Source organism: Lithobates pipiens, unplaced genomic scaffold, assembly GCF_037356315.1.
Source record: "Lithobates pipiens isolate NorthernLeopardFrog02 unplaced genomic scaffold, aLitPip1_a1.2 Scaffold_3, whole genome shotgun sequence".
Taxonomy (NCBI): Eukaryota; Metazoa; Chordata; class Amphibia; order Anura; family Ranidae; genus Lithobates; species Lithobates pipiens.
The window spans coordinates 274896774-274915886 of record NW_027507790.1 but is presented as its reverse complement, the minus strand read 5'-3'; the positions used below and the strand labels follow the sequence as shown (position 1 = coordinate 274915886).

The 19113-nt window shown below is 43.8% G+C and overlaps 1 protein-coding gene across 1 annotated transcript in view; it reads left to right on the top strand.

Moving 5' to 3' along the window:
• LOC143941275 (taste receptor type 1 member 3-like) overlaps positions 1-19113 on the top strand; it is a 189677-nt gene that overhangs the window by 103174 nt on the left and 67390 nt on the right. The window contains exon 3 of the mRNA XM_077463312.1: positions 1623-2405. Within this exon, the coding sequence (XP_077319438.1) occupies positions 1623-2405 (783 nt within the window). The remainder of the gene's footprint in view (positions 1-1622; positions 2406-19113) is intronic.

The window sequence follows — 19113 nt, the reverse complement described above, 5'->3', positions numbered from 1 at the left end:
AGTAATTGCAGATTCTTACTTCTGTGACGGTGTTCATGAGAATGCTGTTGCTTGGAGGTGCTATGCGGATATTGATATAAACAAACTTCAAACTTATCAGAACTGCAATGAGAGAAAAAGGTTAACAGTTCGAAGAACAAGTAACTAAATAAGAAAGTAAAAGAGATTGCGCCTAGGTAAGCGCTCTTTTAAAAAAAAAAAATTGCAATTTCTTTGAAATCTGAGCAGATGGATAACCTTCTAATTCTGGGGTACGTAATAACTGTATGGATGCTGGGTGGATCGTCCAGAACAGGTAGTCATGACCATAGTTAATGGGCATTAACTGCAGTAATGCTATCAGGTATTGGGTGATGGGGAATGCTCCCGCTGTGCGTTGGATACCTCTGGTTCTTGGATAAGTATTCTCCATTTTTCCAGTAGCCGTAAGCCCTCCTCTATTGTATTTATGCAGAATTCTTCTTCTCCTTTGGTAATTGTAAGGGTGGCTGGGAAATTCCAAGCTGTGGTTTCTGAGCGGTTTCGTTATTGTCATTAGGTTGCATCTCCTCTGCATAGTGTGCGTAGAGAGATCAGTGAAGAATGACAGCCCTTGCATGCAGTCTGGGAGGCAGTCGGCATGTCTTGTAGCATTCGTTAATTTTTCTTTAACCCTGTAATAATGGATCCTAGCGATTGTATCCCTAGGCAGTTTAGCAGAGATATGTTGCGGTTTTGGAAGTCTGTGTATCCGGTCTATGACCAGCTCCTCCAAAGGCAAATCAGGAAGGGTCTCTTTCATTATATTGGTTAAGTACGCCATTAATTCACCATGCATATAAGCCTTTAAAATTAGCACTTTTGATTTTTCATGTGCGTGTCCCATAGTCTTTAAAGTGGTTGTAAACCCTTACAAACCACTTTGACCTACAGGTAAGCCTAGATTAAGGCTTACCTGTAGGTCCAAGAAATATCTCCTAAACCTATATGGTTTAGGAGATATTTGCCCAAAGACAGGAACCACTGTCTACGGCGCATGCACCGTAGACAGAGGCGCGCAGGCGCACTGAGCGTGGCATCGTCAATGACGAAGATGCCGCACGATGCAGCGTGTGTCGGCTCCTGTGCGCATGCGCGGGAGAGACATTATCGCGGCTTCGCCGAATGACAGCGCCGGAGCTGCGAGACCCCACCGAGAAGATGGATGTGCCGGACTAAAGGGGACAGCGGTGACTTCGCTGGCTCCTGTGTCAGGTAAGTGACACATAATGGGCTACTATGCGATGCATAGTAGTCCATTATGCTTTGCCTTTGCAGGGAATGAAAGGGGAAGTAAACCCATCAGGGTTTACTTCCTCTTTAACTGTGTTCGCGTGATTTGTACAAATTTTTTGCCTGTTCGCATTTTCTGGTGCAAACCGAATGGGGGGAGGAGGAGGTGTTCGGCCCATCCCTATATATAAAGAAAAAAAAAATCATAATTAATAATCTCTATGATTTTAATTCTGACAAGTACTACTTTTTTTAATTAGAACAGTATATGATGAAGAGACCTTGGTCCATCATTTATAAATTGCATTTCTCATTTTTTCATTGACTGAATAAGAACATCCCACTGAAATATTTCCCAACATGTCAACCAGGTCAGTTATCGAGTCACTGACACTCGTCTGAGTGATGGAAAACTGTATCCAACTTTATTCCACATGACACCAGACAATCGGATGCGTTATGCAGCTATTATAAAATTGTTGACGTATTTTGGGTGGAACTGGGTTGGAATAATACAATCAGATGATGGCAGCAGTGATGAGGAGTCCCAAGAACTGAGTAAAATATTGAGCCAACATGGAATCTGCATAGATTATAACATTAAACTGACACTAGATATTGTACATGATACTGAAGGATTGATGAAAATGAGTAAATCAAAAGCTAAAGTTGTCATAGCGTGTGAAACTTTCACATCGCACTTTTATTACTTTTCTCAGCTCATACCCTCTACTTTAGAAAATATTACATTTATTTTACCGCCTTCATGGAGTAAGCTAAGTAGTAAAAAATTTAAGGACTTAACAGCCATCAACTGCAGCTTCATATTTCTGTGGGCACAAAAAATATACGTACAAGACGGAAATCCTGAATATGGTGTCAGCTTCCCCCGTTGCTTTATTGACCCAATACTGGAAGATATTTGGATTTCTTTGTTTTCATGCCTTTCCCCTCACCCACGGAAAAATGACTTTTTAAATTTGTTTTATAACATGTCTGCAAAACCTTGTAGAGGTGTAAAATATTGGAAGCCATTTGATGGTTACACATCTCTGCCTTTCTATGCATACAGGGCTGTAAATGTTCTGGCCAATGCTCTACACTGGATGTACATGAAGAAAAATAAATCTGAACAAAATGGATTCCAGCACAGAGTAAGTTGTATAATAAGTGTTTATATTACTATGATCCTATCCTATATTATATAATAATTACAGTATGTGAATGCACAGCTATCTCCAGCCTCCATCAAATTTCCTGGGCAATCAGGAAAACATCAATCCCCCAAAATCTTTGATTTCTCTATACAGGTTTTAAATATAGATACATAAATGGTTGTTTCTTTTTTTTTTTTTAATGGGGGAAAGATTGATGGTATTTTACGAATTTCTTTGTTTAGACTATCTTAAGAGACATATTCAAATAGTTCATATTTCTATTTCACATATTTTATCTGTGTTGTATATATTTATATGCAGTTATATTCTGTAAATTTATATCATTTATACAGTATCTCACAAAAATGAGCACTCCCTTTACATTTTGTAAATATTTTATTTATCTTTTCATGTGACAAAACTGAAGAAATTATACTTTTCTACAATGTAAAATAGTGAGTATACAGTTTGTATAACAGTGTAAATTTGCTGTAACCTCACAATAACTCAACACACAGCCATTAATGTCTAAACCACTGGCAACAAAAGTGAGTACACCCCTAAGTGAAAATGTCCAAATTGGGCCTAAACTGTCAATATTTTGTGTGGCCACCATTATTTTCTAGCACTGCCTTAACCTTCTTGGGCATGGAGATCACCAGAGCTTCACAGGTTGCCACTGGAGTCCTCTTCCACTCCTCCATGATGACATCACGAAGATGGTGGATGTTAGAGACCCTGCACTCCTCTACCTTCCATTTGAGGATGTCCCACAGATGCTCAATAGGGTTTAGGTCTGGAGACCTGCTTGGCCAGTCCATCACCTTTACCCTCAGCTTTTTTAGTAAGGCAGTGGTAGCGTTGGAGGTGGGTTTAAGGATATAATGTTGGAAATCTACCCTGCAGCCCAGTCCCTGATGCTCTGCTTCTGTCTGTATGTCACAGTACATATATGTGTGCCCACTGCACTAATAAAAAAACATCTGTTTGTGCTGCCACTTAATAGTCAATAAACATGCAAATGAGATGAAACAAATGTTAATGTAAAAAAAAGAGAAAAATAGTTCCACAGTAGCACCACTCAATATTAGCATTGTGAAATGATCCGAACACCCCCTGGTTCGGTTCACGACAGAACATGCAAACAGACCAAAAATGAAAGCGAACATGCAAACCCTGTTAAAGTCTATGGGACACGAACATGAATAATCAAAAGTGTGAATTTTAAAGGCTAATACGCAAGTTATTATCCAAAAAAGTGTTTGGGGACCTGGGTCCTGCCCCAGGGGACACGTATCAATGCAAAAAAAGTTTTAAAAATGGCCATTTTTTCGGGAGCAGTGATTTTAATAATGCTTAAATTGAAACAATAAAATTGAAATATTCCTTTAAATGTCGTACCTGGGGGGCTGTCTGTAGTATGCCTGTAAAGTGATGCATTTTCCAGTGTTTAGAACAGTCCCTGCACAAAATGACATTTCTAAAAGAAAAAAAGTAATTTAAAACTTCTTGTGACTGATGTAATGTTGCCCCCCCTCAGCCCATTAATGGCCCTTTGGGTCTGGTATGGACATTAAAGGGAACTGTGCACCCAAATAAAAAAAAAAGGCTTGGGGCCCCCAGGCTCTTTATACTCTGAACAGCAGTATACAGGCAGTCCCAAGGTTACAAACAAGATAGGGACTGTAGGTTTGTTGTTAAGTTGAATCTGTTTGTAATAGGTACCTTTTTTAAGTGTAGCTCCAGCTAGGAATGGCCGAACTGTTCGCCCCGGCGGTCGTTTTGCGGCGAATTTCGGCTGTTCGCCCTCCACCCGATCGGCGGACTATTGCCGCCATTCGCCCGGCGGACTTCCGTGTTTACTGTGTAAAAGAAATTTGACCTATGATGACACATCCATCATGGGGTACAGGACAGCCAATTGAGACATTACAGCACATGGACACTTGGACATTCCTCCTAACTTATAAAAAGACCCGATCCGGCGGCCATTTTATATTCTTTCGTATGTCACTATAGGGAGAGGCTGCTGTGTGGAGCAGGGAGAGATTGCAGTGACCCAAATCGCTAGCTATTTGGTCCACAAAAGTTTTTTTCAGGACTGGTATAGGTGTTAGGTGTAGTTCAGGATATAGGTTTGAGGCACTGCTGTGCTACTGATTGTTGCAGCAGCCTGTCTCTTGTCAGTGTAGAGAGAGGGACAGGGCGCTGTGTGCTGCAGGGACAGTCATTTTAATCATTAGCTGTTACTATTAGGTCCACAAAAGTGCTATTCAAGTTATTGTTCCAGCAGCCTCTGTTTTGTCAGTTTAAATAGGGACAGGCAGGAAGCTGTGTGAGGCAGTGAGGGACAGTCGGTTTAATCAGTAGCTGTTACTATTAGGTCCACAAAGGTTCTTTTCAGGACTGGTATGGTAATAGGCTTGTACACGTATAATATTCTTTCTTCCAAATATAGAAAGAATTCTATACTTTACTGCTGCCCTCAGCAGCAGTCGGACTTAGCACTACTGCTGAGTCTGACTGCTGCCCTATACTGCAGCAGTCCTTTATCAGTATAGGGACTGAGGTACGGTCTGCTAATCATTCACAACCTACTTGTTCCACAAAGGTCCTTATAAGGACTGGTAAGGTCTAGGGTGCTACAGTACATAGGGTTGAGTGAGGTACAGTCTGCTATTCCTTAAGGACTGGTATAGGTCCACAATACATAGGGTTGAGGTACACTACTGCTGACTGCTGCCCTATACTGCAGCAGTCCTTTATCAGTATAGGGACTGAGGTACAGTCTGCTAATCATTCACAACCTACTTGTTCCACAAAGGTCCTTATAAGGACTGGTAAGGTCTAGGGTGCTACAGTACATAGGGTTGAGTGAGGTACAGTCTGCTATTCCTTAAGGACTGGTATAGGTCCACAATACATAGGGTTGAGGTGCACTACTGCTGACTGCTGCCCTATACTGCAGCAGTCCTTTATCAGTATAGGGACTGAGGTACAGTCTGCTAATCATTCACAACCTACTTGTTCCACAAAGGTCCTTATAAGGACTGGTAAGGTCTAGGGTGCTACAGTACATAGGGTTGAGTGAGGTACAGTCTGCTATTCCTTAAGGACTGGTATAGGTCCACAATACATAGGGTTGAGGTGCACTACTGCTGACTGCTGCCCTATACTGCAGCAGTCCTTTATCAGTATAGGGACTGAGGTACAGTCTGCTAATCATTCACAACCTACTTGTTCCACAAAGGTCCTTATAAGGACTGGGAAGGTCTAGGGTGCTACAGTACATAGGGTTGAATGAGGTACAGTCTGCTATTCCTTAAGGACTGGTATAGGTCCACAATACATAGGGTTGAGGTGCACTACTGCTGAGTCGGACTGCTGCCCTATACTGCAGCAGTCCTTTATCAGTATAGGGACTGAGGTACAGTCTGCTAATCATTCACAACCTACTTGTTCCACAAAGGTCCTTATAAGGACTGGTAAGGTCTAGGGTGCTACAGTACATAGGGTTGAGTGAGGTACAATCTGCTATTCCTTAAGGACTGGTATAGGTCCACAATACATAGGGTTGAGGTGCACTACTGCTGACTGCTGCCCTACTGCTGCAGTAGTCCTTTATCAGTATAGGGACTGAGAGTTTTGTCACAGGGTCATTTAAAAAATGACAGGCAGAGGAAGAGGCAGGCCCTTCCGCAGGGGTGGTAGGGGTAGGGCAGGAGCAACAGGCTTGAGCCAAAGTGGGAAGTTGCAGAAGGTGCATTCAATTACTTTAAAGGACGCACCAGACTTGGTTGAGTGGCTCACTCAGCCTTACTCTTCTGCACCCTCCTCATCCTCTCGATCTGCACCCTCTTCTTCACTCTCTGCTATGTGCACCCCCAAAGACACTACCACCAACAACACCACCACCACCACCACCACCACCACATACCTTCCGCTTGAGTCACAGGAATTATTTTCCGATCCATATCAAGACATTTCTGATGCGCAGCCACTCTTGGTATTGGACCAGGAAGAGGAGGTAGCAACAACCGCCACTCAGCAGTCTGACGACAGTACCCAGATCAGCCCAAGGAGGAGGTTGGTCCCCGGTGTTGCTGCCTACTCCGAGATCTCTACTTATAGCGGTGGGGAAGGTGACGTCGATGATGACATGTCTAGTGATGTCACGTGGGTGCCCACAAGAGAGGAAGAGGAGGGGAGTTCAGAGGGAGATATGGACCAGCAGATAAGGAGGAGAAGCAGGAATAACTTACATTGCACAGGAGGGACAAAGCAGACTGCAAATGTATCAGGAGCGAGTCATCGACCATGTGCGGTCACATCTGGCGCTCCCAGGACACCGGCACATGGCTCCGCAGTGTGGGCTTTTTTAACGTGTCCGCTGCTGACAATAGCGTTGCCATCTGCAATCTTTGCAGTCAACGCATTAGTCGCGGTAAGCCCAACACTCACCTAGGGACGACCGCCTTAAAAAGGCACATGAGCAGCCATCACCGAGCCCAGTGGGAGCAACAGAACACACAAAGCCACACTCCAGGCTCTCACCATCCAGCCTCTTCTTCTACTTCTCCTTCTCCTCTCTCCTCACAATTGTCCTCCACTCCACCTTCCATCACGCCAAGCTCACGTTTTTCTGCAAAAAGGCAGGCTTCCGTGGGCCTAATGTTCGAGCGTAAAAAAAAATGATGACGCCGGATAACCCTCTTGCCCAACGGTTTATGGCTGGCTTGTCAGAACTGATAGCCCTCCAACTACTGCCATATAAACTGGTGGACTCGGAGACCTTTCGAAAATTTGTGGCCATTGGAACACCACAATGGAAGGTCCCAGGAAGCAAGTATTTCTCAGAGAAGGGCATCCCGGAGCTATATGGCCATGTTCAGTGGCAAGTGAATGTATCTCTGGCACACAGTGTCGGTGCCAAGATACATCTGACCACAGACACGTGTGACAACGGTGCCAATCTGCTTAGCGCATTAAAACAGGGCAAAATTACGCATGTGCCATGCATGGCACACGTCTTAAACTTGGTCGTGCAGCGATTCGTTGTCAAAAACCCTGGGGTCCAGGACATCTTGCGGCAGGCAAGGAAAATCTCGGCCCATTTCAGAAGATCTTACACGGCCATGGCTCGCCTTGCTGACATTCAGCGGCGACACAATCTGCCGGTCAGACGTCTTATTTGCGATTGCCCGACGCGATGGAACTAAACCTTCTATATGCTTGATAGACTGCTCCAGCAAAAACATGCAGTTAACGTCTTCCTGTATGAACTCTGCGGCAGAACAGGTTCTTGGGAGCTGGGGTTTTTATCACCGCGCCAGTGGCTGCTCATGTGCGACGCATGCAGACTTCTGCGGCCATTTGAGGAGATCACCAAACTGGTCAGTCGCAGCCATGGCGCCATCAGTGACATGGTACCTTATGCCTTCTTTATGGAGCGTGCATTGCGTCGTGTCATTGATCAAACTGTGGAGGAGCAGGAGCGGGAAGATGAGGAAGTCGCAATGCTGGATGAATTCCCAGGGGGGGCTACTCTATCTGAGACAAGTGAACAACTGGAGTCTGAAGAGGAGTCAGAGGAGGATGGTGCCAGGGCGGATGAGGGGGAGCAAGAAGAGCATGCTTTAAACCTTTCTGGGATCCCTGTTGTTGTGCGTGGATGGGGAGAGGAGAATGAAGAGGATGACATTATCCTGGATGATGAGCAGGAGCCAGGCCACCACACCGCTTCCAGTTTAGTGCAAATGGGGGCCTTCATGCTCCAGTGTTTTTTTTTTTTTTTTTTTTTTTGTATAATAAATTTTTATTGAAAATTTCCAAGAAATCTTACATAAAGCAAGACATAGAATAAAACAAAACAATACAGACAAAACTACCGTGTCATACACTGTGTAATAGAAGCAAACATATCATTAACAATACATGTAAATTAGAAAACTATCCAGTGGTGAATCGATGGACAAAATAGAGCCTGGATATATACGTCAACTATTCCTCTGCCCCGCGGCCACCCCATCTGGGAACAAGCTGTAGCCGGGGGGGGGGGGAGGAACAGGATTGTGTCAAGCGATTCAACATAAGAGAATGTAGTGCCAGCTGAGGTCAACTTTTATGGTAACCAATGAAATCCTTTAGACAAAAAGTAAAGGGCCAGTATTATTCTCACATTAATGTGAGCTCCGAACTAGTCAAGTCATGCCTATCAATAGTGTGGAGAATGTACTAAAAGAAAGAAAAAAAAGTGGTTATAACTGCATGCGCATTGTGTAAACAGTTGTATCAATATGTGGTAGACTTTTTAAAGACTTTATTATACCAAATGGACCAAAGAGACCACTCTTTTTGTTTTGATCTAAGATAGCCTTTGCTGGATGCATATATACATTCATATATGCTATGTAATTGGGTAGTAGCTATGACTTCTGAACAGGAAGGGCTCTGTTTGGAGCGCCAACTGCGTGTTAGAGTTAGTTTAGCCGCTAAAAGGATATGTGTGAGTATGCCTCTGAGCGGATAGGGGAATTTATCAATACCTATATTCAATAGCGCAAGTTCCGGAGAGGGAGTAATCTTAACATGAGTTACTTCTTGGATGAGGTTGAAAACTGCCGACCAAAATTGATTTAGCAATCTACACGACCAAAGGATGTGTAGGAGTGAGCCATGGGTTCCACAATCTCTCCAACATAAAGGGGACTTAGTGGAGTCAATTATATGTAGGACATGTGGGGTCACGTACCATCTAAAAGCAATCTTGAAGGACAATTCCCACAAGTTGGCTGCTTTAGTAACCTTGTAAGTAGCATTTAAGGCCTCTACCCACTGCTCTTCTGAGAATTGAGTCCCTATTTCCGTTTCCCATTTAATCTGGGGACGGGTCTTATTAAAAATTGTCTTATTTTGAAGCGCTTGGTAAAAGATTGATATACCATGAACATGGAGGGTGTCACTGAACCAAAATTTTGAGAGATGGGAAGGCACCACTTGAAAGATATTAGGCGAGTGAAGTAGGCAATGTGTTATTCTAAGGTATTGGTAGTATTCCTTTTTTGGGAGATTGAACTCCTTTTGAAGCGTAGGAAAAGGTTTCAATGCTTCGTCTGCATATAGATCAGAGATTACTGTTATCTCGTGTTGTATCCATGTTGAGATATTAATATCAGGGGTCAGTAGAGGAATCACAGTTATAGGGATGGGAATTGGGGTCAAGGAGCCATGGCACGATGTTTTAAAGATCAAATGATGGAAGGCCTTCCTAGAGGCCAAAATGGTAGGTGATAGGTGGGGATCTACCTGGCGTTGGTGAAGTGTGCTGAGAATCCATCCATGTAGATTCCCACCGGGGACTTGTAGGTTCTCTAAACTACTCCATATATTATGAGGATGTGGTTTAAACCATGCTTTCAACTGTGTGAGGAGTGTGGCTGTGTAATAATCTCTTAAGTCGGGGAGGCCAAGTCCTCCAGCTGTTTTATGTTTGATCAATTTGTCGTGGGAGCATCGCGCTTTCTTCCCCTGCCAAACAAAGTGGTTTACAACCCTTTGTAGTTTTCGAAAATAATAATTGGGTATGGGAATAGGAATAGTGCGGAAAAGATACAGTAGCTGTGGTAGCTTCATCATCTTGAAAGATGCCAACCTACCCATCCAGGAGAGTGTTAGTTTGGCAAATCGAGATAATTCTAGAGGAAGGGATTGGAGATAGGGAACAAAATTTTCCTGAAACAAAGAATTAGGGTTAGCCGTGAGTTGTATACCAAGGTATTTTATAGATTTCTCAGCCCATAGAAAAGGGAAACGTTCAGAGATGGCCTTTTGAGTCGCTGTGGGAATATGAAGACCCAGGATGTGTGACTTGGATTCGTTAATTTTGTAATATGAGATAGAACTAAACTCTTGTAGGGTATCGATTACCGCTGTTAAAGAAGCTTGTGGATCTGATAACATGAGAATCACGTCATCCGCAAACAGGTTAATTTTATGTTCGTCTGTGCCAATTTTTATTCCTACTATGTTGGATTGGGATCGAATCTTCTGGGCTAACGGTTCCATAAGGAGGTTGAATATTAACGGGGAAAGGGGGCAGCCTTGTCGGGTCCCATTAGTTATAAGAAAAGTGGAGGAGAGCATTGCAGAGCTATAGACTTGGGCTGAGGGTTTGGAGTAGAGAGCCATTATAGCGGAGAGAATATGACCTTGAAAACCAAATTTTTGCAATGTCAGATGGAGATATGACCAATGAATTCTATCAAATGCCTTCTCTGCATCTAGCGCTAGAAGCAGAGAAGGCACTCTATGTTTGTTAGTGTGGTGAATGATATTAATTAAACGTCTGGTGGCGTCCGCTGTTTGCCTCCCCTTTGTGAACCCTGATTGGTCCGGGTGAATTAAAGTTGGAAGTATATCAATAATTCTGTTCGCTATTATTTTGGCATAAAGTTTCAAATCATGATTTAGCAGAGATATGGGGCGGAAATTTTGGGGTGAAGAGGCTTCTTTACCTGGTTTAGGTAATGTGATAATTAAGGCTTTCAACATATCATCAGGGAAAGAAGAAGAGAGTGCAGCCGCATTGAACACCGATGTCAAAGGATCCGTTAAAATGGTTGTAAATTGTTTGAAGTATTCGGCAACAAAACCGTCAGGACCCGGAGCCTTGTTGTTGGGAAGCAATTTAATAGCTCTAGCAATTTCTTGGGCGGTGAATGGGGAGTTTAAAGTGTCAAGTTGAGAAGAGGATATTGTAGGGAGGTTGATGGATTGTAGGAAGGTTGTTATATCAGAGGTCGAGGGATGCTTGGTATGTGGGTCATTTTTTAGGTTATACAAAGAACCGTAGTATTCACTGAATGCATTAGCAATCTCACGGGGGTTTATTAATTTTTCTTTAGTGACCGGGTGGTACAGGAAAGGGATGGACGTTTTAGAACGCGCCCCTTTAATTTGTTTAGCAAGAAGTTTCCCAGCTTTATTGCCAGTGGCATAAAGGGTAGATTGAAAACGTTTGTGGGAGATTTCGAATTGTTCCAATAACATGGAACGAAGTTCTAAACGGAGTTGGCCCAATTTAGTTTTAAAGCAGTCGGATGCTTTTTGTTTATTTAACGGGGGTTTATTAATTTTTCTTTAGTGACCGGGTGGTACAGGAAAGGGATGGACGTTTTAGAACGCGCCCCTTTAATTTGTTTAGCAAGAAGTTTCCCAGCTTTATTGCCAGTGGCATAAAGGGTAGATTGAAAACGTTTGTGGGAGATTTCGAATTGTTCCAATAACATGGAACGAAGTTCTAAACGGAGTTGGCCCAATTTAGTTTTAAAGCAGTCGGATGCTTTTTGTTTATTTAAAGTATCCAGCTCTTTGATTTCTTTTAGGAGGTTATCAATGCGGTGCGATCTCTCCTTCTTAGCCCTAGAACTTTGTTGGATAAAAATCCCCCGCATATAAGCCTTGTGGGCTTCCCAAAGCGTCGCTGGGTGAGAAACAGAGTCCTTGTTAGTTGCAAAGAATAGTTCTAGATGGTCCTTTATAATTGTACTGTAGGGATCTTTCTGAAGCACATTGGTGTTCATCCTCCAGAGGAAGGTCGGAGATAGATGTGGTGAGTTTGTCAGGGTGATACTCACTGGTGAATGGTCTGACCACGTGATCGGATGGATATCCGAGGCAGAGATTTTTTGAAGAGTCCATTGGTCGGTTAGGAATAGGTCTATTCTGGAGTATGAATTATGACACGGTGAGAAGTAAGTAAAATCTCGCTCTGATGCATGTTGGCATCTCCAGATGTCTTGTAACTGAAATTCTTGTAAGAGAGGGCCCAGGGAAAGATTACGACGTCTAGAGGGGACAGAAGAGTCCAAATCTGAGTCTGGAATTAAGTTAAAATCGCCACACCAGAGGAGAGTGCCCTTTTGCACGTTGTCTATTTTCCTTTTGAGCTTCCTCAGAAATTTGATTTGGTGGACGTTGGGTGCATAGACGTTCACAATGGTAAACAAGGCCTTGTTCAGAGAACATACTAAGATGATGTAGCGACCGTTGTCATCTAGTACTTGATGGTGCAGTTCAAAGGTTAAGGACGAATTAATTGCCGTTAGCACCCCTCTTTTCTTCGAGTTGGTACTTGCTGTAAAGACATGCGGGTATTGATTATTGGAGCATTTCGGTGGTGCAGCCTTGGAGAAGTGCGTCTCCTGTACGCATAAGATGTCACAGTGAGATTCTTTAGCCAATTTCCAAAGAGACGACCGTTTTACCGGGTGATTAAGACCGTTCGCGTTGATGGATAGAAATTTGATAGACATTTTGATTGTCTATTCTGCGAAGGCCCCAGAGACAGCTAGTTACTTTATTGGACGAGGTAGAGATCAGTAAAAACCTCTATAGAAGCTGTAGAGCAGAGAACTAATCCAGCGGAAGTTGTACACTAGATCAAACCAATAAGTATATGCGACAGTGATGACACAAACTAAAAACAGTGCCAAAATTAGGTAACAAGAGAAGAAAAAAAAAAAAGAAAAAAAAAAAATATAAAAAAGAGTCAATCAATCAACGCCAGAATAAGCGTAACGGAACTTTGTGCCAAGTGGCCGAACAGATGGCCTCGTTGGAAAGTGACTTGCACTTACTTGGCAATAACGTGGGGAAAAAGTTCAAGTGGCCTGAATAGAGCCATGTGAGAATCCGGGATATAAATGATGCATTGATTGGACCTCGTTCAGCGACTGGATGGGTGGTGAGGGCGCTGAGTTGGGTGAGCCTCCGAGTGTGGGATAGAATGCCTGTGAGTTTCCATCGGTGTGGTTGCAGTATCAGGGATTATGCCCCATGAGCGCAGATAGTTTAGTCCTTCTGTCAGGTTGGAGGCTGTAACTTTAGCCCCATTGTAGGTTATCAAGAGCTTAGCAGGATTTATCCATTTGTAAGGAAGATTATGGTTCCTCAGAGCTTTTGTAACCGTATTCAGCTCTCTACGCAGCTGAAGCGTATATTGTGACAGGTCAGCAAATATTTGTAGGTGCGAATACGGATCGGGTAAAGATTTCTCGTTTCTAGCAATTTGCACTATCTGCTCCTTGACATGGTAAAAATGAATACGTAAGATCACGTCACGTGGAACGGAGTCAGGTAGGGATGGCGGTTTCGGCAAACGGTGGATACGGTCTATCACCATTTCCATATTTTTCAAATTGGGTAGTAGTGTTTTGAAAAGCCCTTTAGCATAGGCTGATAGATCTTGGGGTTGCACCGTTTCCGCTATTCCTCTAATTTTTAGATTGTTGCGACGAGATCTATCTTCGAGATCTGCCAATTTGCGTTTAATCCAAGCGTGATCTTCTAGGTTAACCTCATGTGCGTCAACAAGATCATTCACGGTCGATGCGAATCCCCCCAATCCGTTTTCAATATGTGATACTCTAGTAGATACGGAGGCTATATCAGCATGCAGGCGTTGCATAATTGATACCATATCCGTTTGCATAGAATTTCTGAGGGTGGATAACATATCCTTAAGTGTGGTATCAAGAATAGGCTGGTTGTTGGTAGGGAAGCTAGCAAAAGGATCAATGGCATTGCAGGGGTTAATAGACTGTATAGTGTTCAGGCTCACCTCAGGTGCTACTGGGTCCTCTGAGTCCAGCCTCATTCTAGTATTTGCAGGGCTACCGGTCAATGGAGTGCCTGGATAAGAGGCAGGGAGGCTCTGTGCAGTGCTAGTGAGCTCCATGAAACCCTCCTCTAGCTCACTGGTCTGATGGCTCTGTAACACTGAAAGCTGTGAGGGGAGACCTGCAGACGCTGCAGCCGCGGCGCCATCTTGGATTTTTCCGGCGGCCGGCTGGTGTAAATAGGCCGTTATTTTTTGTGGATGGCGGTATCCCTTCCGTTTAGAGGACATACTGCCACGCTGCAGGGATATCCCAAGAGTTCCCCTGTGAAGTTTTCGTGTGAAAACGAGGTCTCAATGTGCTGTGGTAAGTCGCTAATCCCGGGTGTCTCTCAGCCCTCAGTGAAAGACGTCCATGCCGCTCGGAAGTTGGCCACGCCCCCCATGCTCCAGTGTTTTAATAGGGACCCCTGTATAAAAAGCATAAGGGTCAAGGACCAGTACTGGGTGGCAACGTACTTAGACCCCCGGTACAAACACAAAATGGTGGAAATGTTACCGCCGTCACAGAGGGCTGTCAGAATGGAGCACTTCCAGGCCTTGCTTCGAGAAATGCTGCATTCTGCTTTTGCGTGCGCTGGCAGAGGAGCAATTCCCACTCCCAGAGAAGGAGTTGTGGGTACCAATCCAACAGCGCCTGCAAGAAGAGGCCGGTTTGAAGATGTGTTGGTGACTTCGGATATGAGGTCATTCTTTCAGCCGACCCATCGACAGGTGTCATCCGGATCCAGCATCAGGGAACGCCTAGACCGCCAGGTGTCCGACTACATCGGGTTAACGGCCGATGTGGACGCTCTGAGGAGTGATGAACCCCTGGACTACTGGGTGGGCAGGCTTGACCTCTGGCCAGAGCTTGCCCAATTTGCAATCGAACTGTTGGCTTGCCCCTCGTCCAGTGTCCTGTCTGAAAGTACGTTCAGTGCAGCAGTGGGGATCGTGACCGATAAGCGTACTCGCCTAGCTCACGACAGTGTTAACTACCTCACATTTCTAAAAATGAATGAGGCATGGATCTCGGAGGAATTCAACACATATGACCAGTAGACCATGTATATGTCTAGAAACAATTTTTTTAATCGAGCACACAGACCTTCTTTCTTCATTTGGCTCACTTCCTTGTCCAAAAAAAGCACACCGTACTATATGCCCGTACCCTCCTGTTTGAAAATGTTGAGTGGTGTCATATTTCTACTGGGGCTGCTTATTATGAGGGGCTCCCACCTTCCCTATGCTGTGCTGACTTCCTCCTGGGGCTGCTTATTATGAGGGGCTCCCACCATCCCTGTGCTATGCTGACATCCTCCTGGGGCTGCTTATTATGAGGGGCCCCCACCATCCCTGTGCTGTGCTGACTTCCTCCTGGGGCTGTACCTCTGCTGTGCATATTATGAGGGGCTCCCACCATCCCTGTGCTATGCTCATTATGAGGGGCTCCCACCATCCCTGTGCTATGCTCATTATGAAGGGCTCCCACCATCCCTGTGCTATGCTGACTTCCTCCTGGGGCTGCTTACGGTGCAGGTGTCAGTGCTCTCTATCACGGTGCTGGTGTCAGATCACTCTATCACGGTGCAGGTGTCATTGCTGTATGTCACGCTGCTGATGTCAGTGCTCTCTATCACTGTGCTGCTGTCAGTGCTGTATATGACGGTGCTGGTGTCAGTGCTTTATGTCACGCTGCTGATGTCAGTGCTCTCTATCACGGTGCTGGTGTCAGATCACTCTATCACGGTGCAAGTGTCATTGCTGTATGTCACACTGCTGATGTCAGTGCTCTCTATCACGGTGCTGGTGTCAGATCACTCTATCACGGTGCAGGTGTCATTGCTGTATGTCACGCTGATGATGTCAGTGCTGTATATCACGGTGCTGGTGTCAGTGCTGTATATCACGGTGCTGGTGTCAGTGCTGTATATCACGGTGCTGATGTCAGTGCTCTCTATCACCTTGCTGCTGTCAGTGCTGTATATGACGGTGCTGGTGTCAGTGCTTTATGTCACGCTGCTGATGTCAGTGCTCTCTATCACGGTGCTGGTGTCAGATCACTCTATCACGGTGCAGGTGTCATTGCTGTATGTCACGCTGCTGATGTCAGTGCTCTCTATCACGGTGCTGGTGTCAGATCACTCTATCACGGTGCAGGTGTCATTGCTGTATGTCAAGCTGCTGGTGATCTTCACCTCACTTTCTGTCCCAATGCCAAATGGATTTTTAAAATTTGGGGTTATTAGGGAAAGAAGAATTGGTGATAAAGCATCAGTGGAGACACCTTTTTCCGATATTAACTCTTACAGGAGAGAATTTCCCTTCCTAGGGGTAGATTTCCTCACTTCTTGTTGTCTCCCTCCGTTTGTAAGTAGGAGTCATTTGTAAGTCTGATGTTTGAAAATAGATATATATATATATATATATACACACTATACAGCCTGCCCTATACACTCTGAGTAAAATTGGGCCTTAGGTGTTGGTGGTACCAGAAGACTGTAAGCCCTCACAGTTACTCTTGGTGGGTGCTGGAATGGGCCCTGCCAAGTATTGTAATTACACGCCCCTGTTAAACAGGGGCAGAAAAATTAGGTCTTAGGCAGTGGTGGTGTTGGTGGTGATGGCACAACACTGTAGCCCCTCACAGATATTCATGTTGGGCACAGCAATGGGTCCTGCTGTGAAATATTAGATCAAAAATTGTAATTACACACCCCTGTTAAACAGGGGCGGAAAAATTGGGCCTTAGGCAGTGCTGCTGGTGGTGGCACAACACTGTAACCCCTCACAGATTCTGTTGTGGAGCGCAGGAACAAGCCCTGCTGTGAAATATTAGAGCAAATATTGTAATTACAAGCCCCTGTTAAACAGGAACAGAAAAATTGAGCCTTAGGTGGTGGTGGTGGTGGTGATGGTGGTGGCACAACACTTTAAAGCCTTACAGATACTCTTGTTGAGCACAGGAATGGGCCCTTCTGTGAAATATTAGAGAAAATATTGTAATTACATTAGACATGTGCATTCGTTTTCGTCCAAATGCATTTTTGTCCGAATTTCGGGTATTTTCGTTATCATTTTAACAAACGATAACGTGCAGAATCTGGAAATCGAAAGATCCAACATAAACAAATGCTTTTCATTGCGACAGCAGTTCAATATAGATAGGAGATTCGACATGATGCTAACAATAGCGATCTGTGTCCATTGAACCTGTGGTCGACTGTACCTAACCTTAGCTCTATTAGTTCAAGATTATTCTACATAGAGAGAAAAGATTCAACATAGAGTGAAAAGATTTGACATTATAGAGACAATAGCAAAAAAGGTCGAATGTGCCTAACCTATCTCTATTAGTCCAAGATTATTCAACATAGAGAGAAAAGATTTGACATGAAGATTCGACGAAGCAGTCATTGTGAGCGGACATTTATGGTCAAATGCTCCGCCCTCAGGCTATAGAAGAATTTTAATGTTGGTTGACTAGTAATAATAATTAAAGTAGATGTAAACCCAATTTTGTATGTCATAATGTAGAGTATAAGATTTCCTATCATTTGAGCCCAGTCTTGCCACAAAGAGTTAATCCAGCTCTGAGCAATTCTCTTTTATTGTTCAGTGAGATAAATCTTGACAGACAGAGAATAACTTTGTCAAATCCTCCCCCTTGCTGTGATTGATAGGTGATTTACATATCTGTGGGGACTTTTCTGGGTTTTGACTGGATGTTAGTGATCATAGCAGAAGTTCAGTGTAAGAAATACACAGGAGAAAATGCACGTTGATAAGGGGAGTGTAGAGGTAGGCGGGGAGTCTACTGACATCACGACTCCACCCACTGAGCCCTGGGAAACAGACTCACCCACAAAATCTGCAGTATTTCGGGTCTCATAGCAGACAGTTGGGAGACTTTTGACAGATAAGTATACATGCAGAAGGGAAGTATATCCTTCTAGATAACCAATATTGCAGTAGTTTAGAAAGGATGAGAATGGGTTTACATCCACTTTAATAAATATAACTATTACTAGTGTCATACAACATTAGAATTCTACTATAGCTTGTAGGCAGAACATTCGTCCGGAAATGTACGATTGCAGCGCTGTACAGTTTAGATGCTCCGTCTAATCTTCTTAGAATATTCGACAGACACCATAAACATTCAATGACAGATTCAACCTTAATTATTTCAGATTTTCAGACGAATGCATTTTTTAACGAAACAAAATAAATAAAAAATGAATTTCAGGAGTAACTAAATAAATTTATTTTTTGGACAAAAACGAAATTCCGAAACAAAATATTTCAGTGTGCACATGTCCCTGTTAAACAGGGGCAGAAAAATTGTGCCTTTGTCACTGGTGGTGTTGCCACAACACTGCAGCCCCTCACAGATACTCTAGTTGAGCGCAAGAATGAGCCATGCTGCAAAATATTACAGCAACAATTGTAATTACACGCCCCTGTTAAACAGGGGCAAAAAAATTGGGCCATAGGCACTGGTGGTGGTGCCCTGAAACAAAAATGTTCTTAGAAGCTATCAACATGAATATTGAGGAAGAATAGGATACTCACTCAGCATAACAGGATAGTCACTCAGCATTAGGGAGGAGCCGAACACCCCCCGGTTCAGTTCGCACCAGAACCTGCGAACGGACTGAAAATTCACACACATTTTAGAATCCCATTAAAGTCTATGGGACTAGAACGTTTGAAATAAAAAATGCTAATTTTAAAGGCTAATATGCAAGTTATTGTCCTAAAAATGGATTGGGGACCCGTCTCCTGCCCCAGGGGACATGTATCAATGAAAAAAAGTTTTAAAAACAGCCGTTTTTTCGGGAGCACTGATTTTAATGACGCTTAAAGTGAAAAAAAGTGAAATATTCATTTAAATATCATGCCTGGGGGTGTCTATAATATGCCTGTGAAGTGGCACGTTTTTCCCTTGTTTAGACAGTCCCCGGAAAAAAAGTCATTTAAAACTGCTTGCGGTTTTAATGTCGTATCTGGTTCCGGCAATATGGATGAAAATCATTGAGAAAA